The 16,616-nt window shown below is 30.1% G+C and overlaps 1 protein-coding gene across 1 annotated transcript; it reads right to left on the bottom strand.

The window, feature by feature from the left end:
- Positions 1 to 424: 424 nt before the first annotated feature.
- LOC131841373 (negative elongation factor D-like) lies at positions 425 to 10,013 on the bottom strand. The gene is made up of 12 exons (XM_059189691.1): positions 9,631 to 10,013; positions 9,283 to 9,508; positions 8,787 to 8,896; positions 5,192 to 5,299; positions 4,243 to 4,392; positions 3,892 to 4,022; positions 2,733 to 2,920; positions 2,272 to 2,512; positions 1,572 to 1,782; positions 1,355 to 1,495; positions 767 to 896; positions 425 to 602 (listed from the first exon to the last, which is right to left on the bottom strand). The coding sequence occupies exons 1-12, from the start codon at positions 9,688 to 9,690 to the stop codon at positions 571 to 573; spliced, it is 1,728 nt and encodes a 575-aa protein (XP_059045674.1). The 5' UTR covers positions 9,691 to 10,013; the 3' UTR covers positions 425 to 570.
- Between the last annotated feature and the right edge of the window lie 6,603 nt (positions 10,014 to 16,616).

Genomic DNA, 16,616 nt, shown 5'->3' with positions numbered 1-16,616 from the left:
TATCATAAATTGCAATTTCTTATAAAATATTTGTGAACTATATAAATACAATTACTTGATAAAATAAAAGACTACAGCTGAATAATTTTTATATATTAATACACTCATAATTAAAAATAGAATACCCCATATCGAGTGAAGTAAGTTCTTTGTGGTGGTCCATTTACTACATATTAAGTGAAGCCGTAAAAGCATAATCAAATAAATCATAAATTTATGCACACATTGGCACTTTTAAAATAAATTTTATAGCTAATTTCCATGTGGTCTCTACTAACTCGGTAGTCTAGCAGTTTAATAATCCATTAGTCGATTCTTCACACAATACAAACATGACTAGATGGCGCCGCGTGAATTAATAAAAGTATATGCGTAAGCGTTTCGTCAAATAAAATAATATTTTAATATTAATCAAATACATGTATCTATTATGACATTTTATAAAAATGTCTACTATTTTTACTTCTACCTCTATAGAACACAGCTTCACTTTTTTAATATGTAGTGTTTTGCTGAGACAGCTACAAACTATAATTCGAGACTTATTCATTTATATAAAATGTAGAATTATTAAACCACCACATAATGCGCCTTGCAGTGAACTGAAACAAAAATAATGTTTTTGACTAACAATGGACAATAAATGCAAGGCAATATTGACGATTAAATCAGAGCTACAGGGCATTAGACTTGTTGCTGACTTAGTAATGAGCTGTATTGAAGCGTTTATTTAATATTACTTTGTTATTTCCAATATAAATTATACCTATAAATTCGGAAACCGGATCGTTTTCGCCTTCGGCTCTCATTGTGCCAGTGATTTCTTCGTTTTCAACCATCGGTAATACAAGTTGCACAAATTCTGGGGTATATGGTGGAGCTATTGCATCTAGAACCTGTATGAATATATATTATAATATTTACAACAAAGAATTAAGACATCAGTTTATTGGAACTAGTGACTGTAAACATCCCTGAATGATATATGTTTACCAGTTATTGTTGTATAAAATATACTAATGGACCGACGATTATCTTTCTAAATAAACAAAAAAAACTCGAAATCAGTTCGTAAAACCCACAAATTGAACATATCCTAGTTTTTAAAATTTAATTAAACTATACATGTATTTCCATCATAAATACAACAAATAAAAATTACAATTAGAAGGTATTATTGGATTGGATTAAAATAAATTATTGCCACATTATTAGTTACCACAATATGGTAGTCAGGATGATATTCCTCCTTAAGATAACTTCGTCCATGTACATAGTTATATTCCTTAATATATCATAGAGATAGAGATGAATAACATAGTATGAATAAAGTAAAATTGTTTTAAGCACGAACCTCAGTGATGAAATATCTTATTAGGGAAATATCTGTATCCCCACGTTGCCAACACTGCTTGATGTACCGTAATACAGGTACTACACAACCGCGGCTTAGTAAATTTACCATGCGGTCAAGCAACATTTTTTTTAATTCCAACTGAAATAAAGTAATTCAAGGTCAATGATTATTTTGTATTATAATGAATATTCTCATTGTTTGATGTTCAGCATACCTGCACTAGAATTTCTAATTCATCTTGCGGTGATTCAAATAACTGCACAAGTAACTTCAATAGTCTGTGGTGAAGCAATTGGTGGCATGAAGCTACTTCGTCTAACAATGCTAAATGAACTGGACAGTGCTCAGTGCATAACTTGAAATAGGAAGGCTCTGTTACAACACATTCGACCCACACTAAAACACCCATACCAACAACAGGAAATCTAAAATACAAAATTAAACAAATGTTTACTGTTTTAATATTGTCATAACATAAAATAAAAAGTATGTAGCTCTGCATGAGATTTTAGTTAAAATTTTTACAAATTTAAACGAAAATTAATATTAGTAGGTGGAGGTAAAAAAATGCTTCTGTATACACACACTTTTTTTAGAAAATTTGATCACTAAAATTATCAATATTGAGTTATTCAGTTTTTTTCAAATAATCGTATTTTGTGCTTTTTCCCTGCGTTTATATAAATATGCCGCACAAGAAGTTTCGAGGCTTTGTATTTAATGACTAACTGAGATGCAAGCTGGATGCGACTGTGCATAATAAGCTGAATGCGCTTGATGTCCCAGTGCTTGGCAAAAATTGATCATGAAAACGTAAGCGCTTTCTAGCACTGGAGTTGACTTAACTGTGAGCGTATAGGTGTCATTCAACATTCTAAAATAAATTATGTAAAAAAAGAATTTAATTAACGAACCTTATGCAATGATATAATGTAGGTAATTCAGCAATCAATTCGCTGGAGCTGGCAGAGCTGTTGCATACAGCATGTACTTTTTCTATAGCTTGTACTGTAGCTTTAAGTTCGTCTTTTACTGGTCTTCCTGGCGTCACTCCTTCACATACACTAGCAGCATACGCCAATAGATACATATATTTTGATTTATGTTCAGGATTTAATTTGCTGCCAAGCTTGAATAGTGAGTCCACTAGTAGTTCTATAAAACAGTAAAATGTGTAACGACAGTAACAGTGACAAAATCCAATGTTAATACAATTACATATATAGATAAGGTAGACGTTACCTACCCATGCCATAAGAGCATGGGTTACTAATTATAGATATAGTTCAGCATTTTCAGAACTGCTAACATAATGTTCTAACTAACCAACTCCTCTTCCCTGACTGGCTTCTCTGGCGTGTTACCTACATATTACCTAAAAATTGAGGAATGCGTAGTAGATGAACTGGTGGTGGTTCCGGTTGTGTGTACGCTCGAAACAATACGGAAATATCAGCAGGGTTGAGAGCACCCCGTGATAGCATAGCTGCGAGTGCAGTGCGGGCGTTACGATAGCTCTCGCCGGCAGTCAGCGACAGTGTGATAGGTGTCACGTCGTGTCCACTAAAAAAAAGACAGTATTATAAGCATCAGCCCACTGCTGGTGGGTCAGCCCACATAGGTCAGTCAGTTTGCTATTTTACATTTTTGTAATTTATATTAACAGTGTTTCTTAAAACCACTGAATAAAAAAAATGTTTATTAATTTTAGCAAAATATATTAATGATCTAAACAATTTTAGGTCATCAGTCTTAAGTATATATATATATATATATATATATATATATATATATATATATATAGATATAATAAAATAACCTGTTACACTAATAATAGCTTTAAATTTGTAAATTTCCAAAGACATTCGGATCTTTGGTAATTTGGTTTGGAAAAAATAAGGAATTAAAATTTATGGAGAAAAGACCTAGCCAGCTAGTAGCACTACGTAAATACGTATTAGTTACGTTATGTAATAGTTAAAATTTTAATGCACCTACCTATTAATTAAAATACATTAAGATTACTTTTATTACAATATGAATTACACAAGTACATTTCTCCATGGCATAGTATATAATAATATAATACATATTAATTTGTTGGTTGTTTTTCTGTTTTAGTGTTTCAGCATGGCTAGACTGTCCAATATAAATTTAATGTTGAGGTTGTTGACACCTAACTTTAACAACTTTAAAAGTAGTATTGTCAATACAATATATTTACCATTAGTTAATTTTCAGCAATACATAAAGTACATAGAGCACATCTATGGTCTATGGATAATTTTATCACCAAAATTGACATAGTAGTTGTAGTATTGTGTAGATTATAATTGATATCCACAAGTAATTTCTTACATACATAAATAGTGTCTACATATATGTGATTAAAATTTCTATGATTCTATATTGTTTTGTTTATCTGTTAAGTATTGTATTCATTACTAAGCGCCTTACATGAATTTATCAATTCTAGTTACACAAAAAAAATTGTTCATGTTCCTTTGTCTTGGTGAATTTTCATAAATTCTTACCCTTGTTGAGCACAACGTGTTATTTCTTGACTGAGTCTTTTCATAATAGCACCTCCTCTTGGCTCTTGAGATAATATGTGAACGATTACTTGGCTGTATACATAAGTATGAGCACCATGACATACCATTTTCTGTAATAATAAGTAGTTGAAATATTATTATTGATGAAGGAAGGAATTCTATATGTGGTTATTGTATACACCGGAGGGCTCGAGTAAACGATGTCTTTTAGTCCAGTATGGCTAATTTACCACAAACTAGATACTGTTTACCAATAAGTACCACATGAAGGTGCAAATAGTAAACATAATATTAAAACTATTTTTTAAATAATATTCAGATTTAACTTACTGCACATTCATTTACACTATTTTGCCAATCATCTGAACTTTGCAAAAATCCTACAATGGCTGACTTGAGAACCCTGGAAAATACTTCAATTTGTTGAGCAGCAGTGGATATACTGGTTATTTCCCCTTGAAAACCAGCATCAGATATTAGCTGAAATACACATGTATTTATAAAACAGTAGTTGTTATTTATGATTTCATCTGCATAAACACTACAGGTTACATGTTCCAACACACATCTGAATAATTTTTTGAGGTAAAATATAATTAATTTATTACATTTTCCTGTTACAATATATCTTCATGTAAAATTCATGACATTAAGAGAACATATTGTGAATAGTTAACAAACAACACAGTCACATATCCATTTTTACAAAATTAAAATTAAAAGATATTTATCATATAGGTCTATATTACTTTTCAGCATAATTTCAAGTTCATGTTATGTAGATTTTTATCACTATCCCTACTGTAACATTAGTATGAATAATTATTAGACTTATAGACAGTTAAATTAATTCTATATAAGTAATCCTATACAGTTTTTAAATAGGCACCAGTACTTATTCTATATATCCATTTATTACATGGTCATCACCAGTTTCAATTACTCTTAATTAATGAAGAATTTGATGATAGTTTGACCAGGGTGTGTACATTGCCTATAAATAGCTGCATATCACACAACTTTTAAAGTGCCAGGACTGGTACAATATTTGTACCACAAATCTTAGTTACAAATATTTTCATATAAAGTTTCTGGAATATTGCCTATTATCAATATATGTGTCTTCAGTATGATTTCACACAAATTAGATATCAAGGTGAATAAGCCAATATAAAAGATATGGTTATGGGATTAAGTCAATATAATAAAGTAGATTGTTTTTAGGTGCACATTAGATAGACAGTTGGTTGTCTAAAAAAGTATAAATATGTAAAATTACCTTGATGGTAAAATTAAGCATTAAACAGTCAGGATACTCTTCTGCTAATCTATATATTAATGATCTCCAAGTAGGATGTTCAATCATTTCTGTTAACCAAGCTGGTGTCTGCAAAATTATACATGACGTCAGGAAATGATAATTAACATGGATATAAACTAGTCAATATACAAAAATAAAAAATATAAATAAGGTTTCAGAATACTAATAATTTTATAATAGTCATTTGTTAAAAAAGGTACAAAACTTGTTCAAAGTTATAATACTTGACTATAATTATCTAATACTTACTTGAATAATAGTCATTTATTTAAATAGTTACACTTAAAATGTATATGGGTCATTCTTTTTTTTAACCTACATGATCTTAAAATTTTAACTCATATTTCCAAAAAAGAATATAACGCTTTCTAGTCAAATCTTGTATGTTTTGTGATAGCTGAATGTCTATTCTATCTGAAAAAGTTGTTGGCCGCGAAGTTTACAAATTTTTGTAAAATTTTCGAGGCCTTAATGCTTTAAGGGATTGGGCTAATAATTGTACACCTCCGTCACAATATCTTTTATTTTTTTTGTATCAAATAGTTTAACTCAGATAGCTTGCAATTTACTTTTTACAATAATAATCAAATGGTCCTTTTAGAAAACTTACAAGGCAAGATTTCTGTATTTAACAATATATATATTTTTAATCTTATTATACTCTGTCACAATTGCAGTTTTTTAAAAGTATATTTTTGCTATAAATCAATTTTAACCACTTGTAGCACAGAAATATTAATTTCGTAGACTATATTATAGTTAACTATTTTTTATATAATTTTTTTGAAATTGTACTATTCATAAGAAAATATTAAAATGACTATATAAATTTTAAAACCAGGAGACATTATCGTGACAGAGTGGTAGATTATGTGACAGAGTTGTTATTCTATATAATAATCGGTTATATTTTGGAATAAAACTAGTTTTAAATGAATATTTTATTTAGAATCATTTATTATTTCTTTAGAATAATTAAATATTTGACAGTCTTATATTCTTACAACTCAAATACTCTCATACTAATAAAAATCACATTACAGAACCTTTGGAATGAGATCCGTATTAATATAATTAAATTATAAGACTTCTAACTTGTCACAAATAAAGAAAATGTCTAACTTGACTGAAAAATTAAAATAAAATAATAACTATCATCAACAAATTACTTTCTTCAGTCATACTTGTCCTAATCAGTCTTACTTTTCGAACACTGGCAAAAGCTCATCAAATTCAAAAAACCTTCTCTTTCCTTTTTTAACTATCTTTGGATTTGGTAGAATTTTAATCAAATCCTCATACGGAACATCTGATAAGTCATTCTCCACTAATAAATAATCTTCCACAATCATCGACTATTTTCAAGAACATCACCAGAACATCGCCTATGTTACGTATGTATATTGATCATTCAATTCACTTTTTACTTTAACGAGTACATGTATATTCCGAGCAAATGCATAGGTGAAGTGTTTCTTAAGAAGTATTAGAAAAGGCCGTTGGATTAGAGAAATCTTTGCTTTTATATGTGTGCAATGGCTGATCTTCCTCAGATGATTCATACATAATATCATAAAATCTTTTTCGAGGCATCCCAATTTTGTTCGTAATATCGTGAGCGACAAATCCTCCACTTCATGAATTGCAACATCTTCTTTTTCGTTAAAAAACAACTAGTCCAAAATATTGTCAACATTGGATTCTGTTTCAAGCAGAGGCCAATAAGTTTTAGAAACGACGAACAGAATTGTTCACAAAAACAACTCAGAACCCTAAAGTTTAAGATTCCACGAGTTTCTGAGAGCAGTTGTGGATTTGCATGGTTCCTTTCAGGGGTAAAATACTGCTTGGAATAGTCGATACTCCATTGTCTATGTTTTCGTCTGCCACCAAAAACCATTTAATTTTGCTGGTATCTTGAATGGAGAAAAAGAATTCTAACACGTCTCCGATATATTTTCCTATTGCTACAATAGCATCAGTTTGGCGTTTCAAAGTTCCACCAACACCATTAGCAATTCCCTTTCCATGTCTTGATTAAAAAAATGCAAGTTTGGTATCGTTCTTTAATGGCATTGGAAAGTTTTCATTCTTACTGTTCTTTTCATCTTTGCTATTGCTATCTTTTTTGGATTTTCTGTGCAAGCTTTTCTTGTATTTTCGAACTTTCCTCTCTAATTCTTCTATTTTATCTTGTAAACTAATATTCTCTCTGTATAACTTCTCTGTGTTCTATCTCTTTTCACTCTGTTCTTCACTCTTGAGCTAGACACTCCTGAATTAGTTGGTGTTGCAGAATGAGGACGTATTTCTGGATGGCGATGGAGCCGGCGTGTTCAACAGTATGTTTTCAAGCGTCTGTTTTTTTTTCTTTTCTTGCTATTTTCTCTTCATCATACGATATTCTCTTACAGTCATGTCAGCCACAAGCTTCTTACGAGTATGATATCTGTCGAGATATGATATCTTTCGATTACTTCAGCTACCTTTTCTGTACAACTTTTTCGTATCTTACGGCAACGCCGCTGTTTTTCTGCTGTTAATGCCTTCTTTTTCGTCATAATAATATCTTGAGAAAGAAAATATGTAAACAAATCCGTAAACATTAGAAAAACACTAGATAAACTTTATATCGAAATAGTTGCCATAATAAGTACTGGCCCTGTTTCAAGAGACTCTTATATTTTATGAGATAAAATAAATGTTACATTCTTTGCAAGTATTTTTTACCCATCCGTCACTATTTTAATTGTCACGAAGTAGTAGCGTGACGGAGGGGTAAATCTTACAAAATTGTTAATATTTAAATGTTACCACAAAATACAAATGTAACACGTTGACATGAAAGTGTTTCATATTACGCAAAAGTTAAATAATAAGAAGTGACTGTAATTGATATATTATTGTCCAATACTTACGTGACGAAGTTGCCGCCGAATAAACACACGCACCTCCATACACAGATTCCGGGCGACTTACGCGCAATCTCTAAGTCCTAGAGAGCTTATCTCAGCAAGGCAGAGGAAGGACTGGATTGGATATTTTCCAATCGACGGCAACAAAAGCGACCCGCGTATATAAGCGCGCGTCATTCGAATTAAAAAACATGTGACCGAATATACCTATTAAAACAGTCTGTAGTGAAAGACAAGACTTTAAGATTTTTTTATTAAAAATGTCAAAAAGTTTTAGCCAGTACAACAAAATGAACAATAATTTGGAGAATTAAAAAATACTTTTATATTTGCTACTGCCTTTATATTTTTTTGTACCATTATGAATTACAGGCCCAGATAGCAGATGACAACTATGATTTGTATGAAATACACCTCTGTCACGCGGATTGACGGCTCTGTAACATATTTTTTATTATAAAAATATAAATGATTATTTATTGTGAACGTGTATAGCCGTTACATTTTTAGTACAGTACATATTGAAACATGAATAATAAAATAATATGGATAATTTTTGATTATATTTTTTTAACTGATGAAGACACCTTTTTGTAGGTTAAAAATAAGAATGACCCATATTTACAATCAATACTCACTTCACCTTCTTCAGTAAATATGGTGTCTGCTTTTTTGGGATCAAAAGTTTTAAGAATCATGTCTTTCAAGTGATTTTCTACCATTGCTTGAACTTCTGTCACTTTTACACCTTAAAAATATGCAAATAAAAATATCCTTACTAATCAAGCTTAGTATTGGTACTAAGTATTTTATAGCATTTTACATTTTACTATGAACTGTATGTCAGCCTAATATATTTTAAACTTGTTAATTTCAATAGTATTAATATGATTTAATCTGTGATAATAATAGATATATTAGAATTATATTTTAAAATTAAAAATGATTTTGTTTAAAGTAGATACTAAATGTAGTATCTAGAATCTAGATTCTAGAAGACGCTATTAAAGTTGAAAAATCTAATTTAAAAACATTTCAAGCTGTAAAATTTTAAATAAATTTATATAATAACCAGAATTAGAAGGACCCTAAAATAAGAATAACATAACAGTAGTGGTACCAGCATATACATACCTCCCAGTATAAGCCATTCTGCTAATAAATTTGCCATTTGTGCCACAGCACTATAATTAATAGACAATTGTTCAATAACTTGCTCAGGATTACCTCCTGCTTGAAAATATCGTTTAAGTTGTCCAAATATTCCAGGTTCCATTATGTAATCTGGAGTCTTAAATTTTTCCAAACATTCCTGTAGGACTTCTTCAGGATTTTCAATGATATCTTCATTACCTTCTTCCTAGTTAAATGGAGAATTTATATCATGAAATATATATGTATTTGATGCATGCTTACTTATAACTATATTACATTGCATGCATATACTTATTGTGAAAACACACTTAAGTTATTAAGACATACCTCATACTGATTGTGGTTTGGTGCTTCCCAAGTACGTTCTTCTTCATACTGACTGGGCATTGCTAGCGGTTGTAACAAAATTACTTGGAGGTATGCAATTAATAATTGTCAATTTGATAAGAAGCAAACAATATACAATACCTAATACAGTTTGTAAATAATCAGTACATGTTCAGTCTAAATTGTCCGATTATCATGAATAATAAAATTTAGAAATAGTTTATTATTATTTCCTTCATTCTTGATTTTGTTTTGTTTACACAACCAGTACGTTACGTACAGTAGTAGTTAGAATGTACTTAAAAAACCGAATAAGTCAAAATAGGACGAAACAAAAGTTTTACGGAAATTATTGGGGGTATTGACTGACAGTAAAGTGACATTGACTTCAGCTGTCAATAAAATTGACTGATTTATACTGAAATGAATAAACCTGGATTGGCCCTAAGAAAGAAAAAAACCTGGATTGAATTGACAGTATCAGTATTGCCAACTCCAAAAAATCTATTGCCGAATCTCTACATTATTGGTTCAATGAGTGTCAGTGACTTTGAAGAGAAAAATATTTGCCATGGTGTAATGTCTAAAAGGTGAAGATCACATCGGTTTGCAACACAGATATATATGACGAAATAGTTTCGTCTGAAGGACTTGTATCCATGGTCATGAATAAAGCATTATTAAAAAAATATATATTGATGAAATAGTGAGTCCGCCAGGGCTAACGACGACAGGTATCAACGGGAGATCAACATGATATGGTAAATTGCCATCTAATAGCCCCACTGGAATCTAATTCTTCTTACATATTTTGGCTACTGTACCCACCAACTTGTACTGTACGATTCTTTGATAACTCGCGGGCCGTTTAACATGTTTATGCGGTTCACCAACCGTTTTTAAAATTTAATTTAGTTTTATCGATTTTTCCCATTAATATATTGTCACAAAATAAATTATAATAAAATGGAAGAACAAATTGAACTGAAATATTTTCTGATGAGTTATTCACTTGTCAGCATCTTCTTTACACATTCAGTACAAACTGTCTGCGCAAGCTTCATTTTGTATTAATCTTTTTATACGAAATCTTTATCTTTTAAAATTGATATTTTTTATTCTAATGTTTAGTATAAATAAAAAGTTTTGTAAATTAATAGATGTTCCTTTATGTGCGGCCCGCCAAAAAAATTTAAAATTTAAATGGGCCCGTTGATGAAAAAGTATGCTCACCCTGGATTAGGTATAGTATCTATAAATACCTGGGAGGCAATGTATTCTATCTGGCCTATTAGCACGGTCTAGGTCCTCTCTGGAAAGTAACGTGGTTGCATCCCAGTGAATACCCCATTATGCCTTAATTAAGCGAAGTTCATGGCCATTTTATAATCCTATTGTATTGAAACTAATATTATATAAAAGGAAAGATTTTTTTTGTCTAATTCTCAAATATATGTTTTTACAGATTGATGATGGAATTGGGGGTCCGCCTTCGCTAACGCTGGTTGGGCCTATCATTACCATGATGTATCAACCACTCGAACCATCAAGGCACATAAACACTACAAGCGGACTTAATTCATCAAATTTTTCGACGCCCGCTTATCCTCACTTTTTATTACAGTAATTTTAGTACATCGGAAATAAAAAAATATTAGGCTATTAAATAATGTATTTCTTATTTAAAAACGGTAACAATATAGATTCTGCAATGAAAATATCTTTAAAATAATAATATTCAAATAACGTATGTTACCTAGGTACAAGGCGTATGAATGTAGTTCAAATACATACATTGTTTTAAAAATCAGTAGTGCAATGAGCAATATTTATAGTGTGCTTTTCAAGTCACTAATTATAACATGTAGTATTAGGCAATAACACGCTTTATTTGGAGAATTTCAACAAGCATTATATAAACCAAAGCTTTGAAAATCTATAATTTTAAATATTTACCTATATAAATGTAACTATTTATCTCCCATTTTTATAGATAATGAAATTAGATATTAGGTGGGCATTTAGACCTATCTATTGTAGTTATAAATAAATCACTTTGTCTTTGTAATCCATTCCAGTAGTGAAAGTAGATAGCTACCAACAAGCAATAATAATGTAGGTACTAGTACTTAATTAGTTGTTGGTTAAAAAGGCCTAAACCGAAGACTACATGCGACATTAAAATCAGGGGCAAAGTTAGAGCAGTGGAGGTAGCACCCTGGATTAGTTTCTGGATTGTCACGTGTATACCCCAGTTTCCCCCTATTTCTCATTATTGCCGCAAATTTTAGGTCAAATAGCAGAACTTATGTGAAATCGGCTCAGAATTGGCTACACACGAAGTCACATAGTACCTTCTATCACTATGTAGTTTATGGTGTTACCACACTAAATCGTAATCATAACTAGATGCGATCAAGGATGCTCATTACTACTGGTAAGATATTACCCCCAATTTACATAAGTATGGTGTGTAGGTTGTTATAAATCAGATCTTTTACTTACAAGGTATAAAAGTGTGTGAGCTGACGCCCTGCCGTCACGTAAGGTTGTTACTTGTTTAGTAAGTACCTTTCACGAATCAATTCTATTACTTTCATCGTATCGATTCATTATTAAGATATTATACCTATACATACTCATAATATAAAAAAGCAAAAAGTATATATGAAATAAACTTTAAACTTTGTGTCTATACGTTTAAATATCTATAATGTTTATTTTAGTTTCATTTTATATATATAGCCCATTTATATGTATCTGTAGAAACTGTTTATACCACGCATATCTAATTAGGTACTTTGAAAATAATTCTTGACGTATATTCTTATATCCCAATTATCCACCCACAATATAAGTCAGGTACATAATAAATGGTTAGACTAGGCAAATATTATTTTATAATAATGATGAAGGCATGGCTTAGGTAATTATTTAGATAGATAACCTATTTATGTTATAATTTCTAAGAGCGAAATGCTTAAACAATTATCATGTTAAATCACTGCTGGGACAATTAGGATTTGTGGTTTTTATTCAATAGCAATGTTTTCTGTTATTGATCACTTAATAATGTGAAAAAGTAATAATAGTTAACAATAAGTCACAGGTTTATATACCTACCTAATATCATAAAATCAAAAGAGAATATTCTATTAAAAAAATATTAAGTATATCTAAGAATTAAGGATATTAACAATAAAGTCAACTTACAAAGCAGTTGCATTACTTATAGGTACTTACAACTAGATCGTGGGTATTTAATACTGCTGGAATCGACGGTATATGGCACGGTAGGCATACATATGTCTATTATTCTTTAATTAAAGATTAACTAATTTTTTTAGGGAAGATATACTTACCTAATAATAAATTATTGTGTTTGGTCGATTTAATTGGTCTCTACAAAGGTAGCCTTTAGTCCTACACACGAAACTAAATTAGGGCAATATCGGAACTGTACACACAAGCAATATTCGCGGAGGCGAACAGGGTGCTCCCCTGCTCCGATATTGCCCCTGATTTTAGTAGCCCGTCTTATACATCGCGCCTTGTGTGCAATATTATATGCTCAAAGCTCATTTGTTGATTGTGTGGTAAAATATAAAATATTAAAGGGTCGGTACGCTAAATGGTCTACACACTACACTGCAATTGGGGGCAATATAGGAGTAGTGGTCGGGAGGGAAATCGAGACTGATTTCACATGCAGTGCTCATTGACTGATTTTATCGCCACCATGTTTGTATCGTGTGTAGCCGTTTTTAGTGTCGTGTGCATTATTTGTAGATAAAACAGAATTCATAGACATTAATTAATTTTGTACATTTTCAAATCAATAACCTATCGATACTTATTGTATACATGTGAATGAATGTTTAAATAAATAAAATATGAGCTTTGGCATTAAACAAATAAAGTGTAAAAAAATTTAGGAATATGTCTTAATTGACTAGGGTAGGTATTTACAATTATAGTCGCTAATATTCACGATAATAAAAATCTAATAGGCATCAGTAGGTCCCATTGTAGGTAGGTATTTTATTAAACTGGCTTTAAGAGCCAACTAGTACGTAAGCAGACGTTAGTAAAATTTGAATTACCTAATTCAGACGTGGTATGATCTCTAAAAAAAAGTTGTGGTCACAGTTACCAGAAGTAACTGTGCTTCATTCGACTGTGAATGATCACAGTCGTCATATGCGTCGGCAGTTTTATCGATAACCAGGAATTTATTTTATATTATTTTCGTGCAAAATTAGGATAGTAAGTCCAAAAAATATTTTCTGCGCTACTGAGGTACTTGTGCAACGAAGCTTTTATGTAATTTATATAGAATAAAAAAGCGATTCCTCCATTGTGGATACACACACACAATCAGAAGAGTCGCTAACATTAGTGAGAAAGTGAGATTATTTATATTAGGATATAAAAAACAGCACATAGCCTTTCGAACATAATTAGAGTTCTGTAGTTGACCGTTAACATTCAGTATACACAGCATTTTATGGACCCAATAAAAAAAAATCCAATGTGATAGCACACTCTTGGATTGGTGATAATTTTAAAGGTTTTGTAATAAAGAAGCCTGATTATTTTCTAAAATAAATAAGCACTCGACATTGGTATATTGATTGTCGTCTTGGAAATATATTAGTTTAAATTTTGCTTCTGTATGAATTTGCTTCGTGGCTGAGATGTTATATTTAGGTAGTACCTATATAGTCTTCTGTAATTAATTTGTTCAGGTATGAAATTTCATCCATAAATAGTCGACTGATATAGAATAGAGGTAGGTGAATACATAAATAAATAATATACATAATTATTTACAATTTCTAAATATCTATTTATAAAATCTCTTGATTTTACGATTATTTATTATGTGTTCGAATTAATCTGTAATTGTTTGTGAAGGTTTATAAATATAAACTAGGTATATTTAGTTAATCAAAAAGATAATGTCTAGAGGAATGACTGACATACCTATTCCTAATAGCTGCACGTTTATTTTTTTATTAAACGATTTATATATATCTAATGAAAATGACATCGCAGTCGAAGTATAGACTACCACTGATTGATTACATGTAACGACAGTGGCTTAACGTGATGACTTTAAAGTTAATATTGTACTATATCTTAAATTTATTAATCAACGTCAGGCTAATATTTACCCTGCTTGTATTAAGAAACTTGTCCAAAATTTTAAAAATTGGTTCCAGTAAAGGTTTTGTAATTAATCAGTAGGCATAGATGTAACTTAAATCTATAAAATTAATGTTATAGAGATATCTATTAAAATCTATTAATAATATTTATTTTAGAAAACTTAAAATCTTTGATTGTATCTATATAGAAAATAAAAGGTTTCTATCACAGGTTTCTTAGTAAACTAATAAGATAATTAAAGGCAGATCGGTAGATATAGACGATATCAGATTGCTTTGCGCACAGCCTAACTTTACATATTTTCTTTAACCTGCAACAACATAATATAGATAATTTGATGTGCTGTTATTATCAATGTCAGTCAATTTCCATGGCTATATTATTTAGTTCTAATTGTTAGAATAATATCCACTCATAACAAAAGATATAATATTAAATCCTATTTATTACATGTCATTGTAAAGTTTAAAAATGTACTGCAAAATATCTACTTGCCCGTATCGATAATAATAACATTAAAAAATTTTAGAAATAAAATATTGTTTCAGTACCTAGCGAAGACCTGAGAATTTAGATATTACTAACTTACATTTTAATTGTTTCGCGCCTCGAGTTAATTTCTCTTTTGCTAGCGACATGTTTGCAGTGCATTAGGAAACACAATGACTATTATTTGTACACCATATAGGAACTAATTCAGCTCAATGGCTATAAAATAATTTTTACTCTGCAGTTATAAATAAACGTCATATAATTCTATTTTCTAAATATGTTAAACACATATTGTAAATAGTTTTATGCATATCCACCAAAATAGTTATTACAAATTCTAAGGGACACAATTAGTACTTGTAATTAAAATAAAAACCTCTTATAAGTATTAAATTATTTGTCGATTTTATACATAATACCTATATGACATATGTAGTTATAACATGCAAAGATTGTTATAATTTTCCTCGAACGTTTTTAACGACTTGGCACTTTGTGCCAAGCCTTTAAAAACTATGTCATATTTAGAAATAAAATAGATGCCTTTTGAGAATGTCATTTTATGCCTATGAAAATATCTGTTTATTGCACAATTTCGTATATATTGTTTTGTACGTACCCATGTTCACATGTATTCAGTTTTAAATGTTAATGGAGGAAATGTAACGTGGTGCAACACTAAGTTGGGATTGTTCGATTATGTGAAATAGCGTATATAGATAATTATCTGTATATTCATCATTTAGAATTTTAAATAATGTCAATAAACTTTTATTAATATGTAACAAACAACTCAAAACTAAATTAAGTTACCAACCTAAGTTTTAAAATTTTATATCAAGTAATAATTTTAGAAAAAAAGATATCTACAGCTTAAAAATAAAGTTAAGGTGTAAAATTTGTAATTGAATATATCTTTGATATAATCTGTTTTTATAAGATTACAGAAGCGTCGAAGTATATTTTTATCACATTTCCTCTCTTAAATACACATTACATGTATACATACAATTGTGCTTAGTGTAATTGATTGAATATACCATATTTTAGAATACCTATTAGACCCAAACTAAAATATATATTCAAAATATAGAAATGTAAGTTAATAGATATATAATAAACAATAAATCTTTAATAATACCATAAAATGACACAAATATCGTTTGTTAGGCATATGTCGTTTATTCGATGCTGTTTCGATTTCATACCTCACACTATATACCATTACATACAATATGTACACGTACCTACATATAATATTTTTAAAAATCAAAAGCTTCCATGTATCCGGTGTACTGAATTAAATTATCTGAAATAGATTA

This window comes from Achroia grisella, unplaced genomic scaffold (genome assembly GCF_030625045.1).
Source record: "Achroia grisella isolate CSIRO2021 unplaced genomic scaffold, CSIRO_AGI_Agris_v1 utg16252, whole genome shotgun sequence".
Taxonomy (NCBI): domain Eukaryota; kingdom Metazoa; phylum Arthropoda; class Insecta; order Lepidoptera; family Pyralidae; genus Achroia; species Achroia grisella.
This window is presented reverse-complemented; position numbering and strand designations above follow the sequence as displayed.

Excerpts from the sequence above, each read along its gene's own strand:
- LOC131841373 (XM_059189691.1), bottom strand. The coding sequence starts at position 9,690 with ATGCCCAGTCAGTATGAAGAAGAACGTACTTGGGAAGCACCAAACCAC. Across the intron at positions 4,023-4,242 it reads ATAGTGTAAATGAATGTGCA|AAAATGGTATGTCATGGTGC; the intron begins GTAAGTTAAATC and ends TTATTATTACAG. Across the intron at positions 2,513-2,732 it reads ACGCATTCCTCAATTTTTAG|AACTACTAGTGGACTCACTA; the intron begins GTAATATGTAGG and ends ACTGTTTTATAG.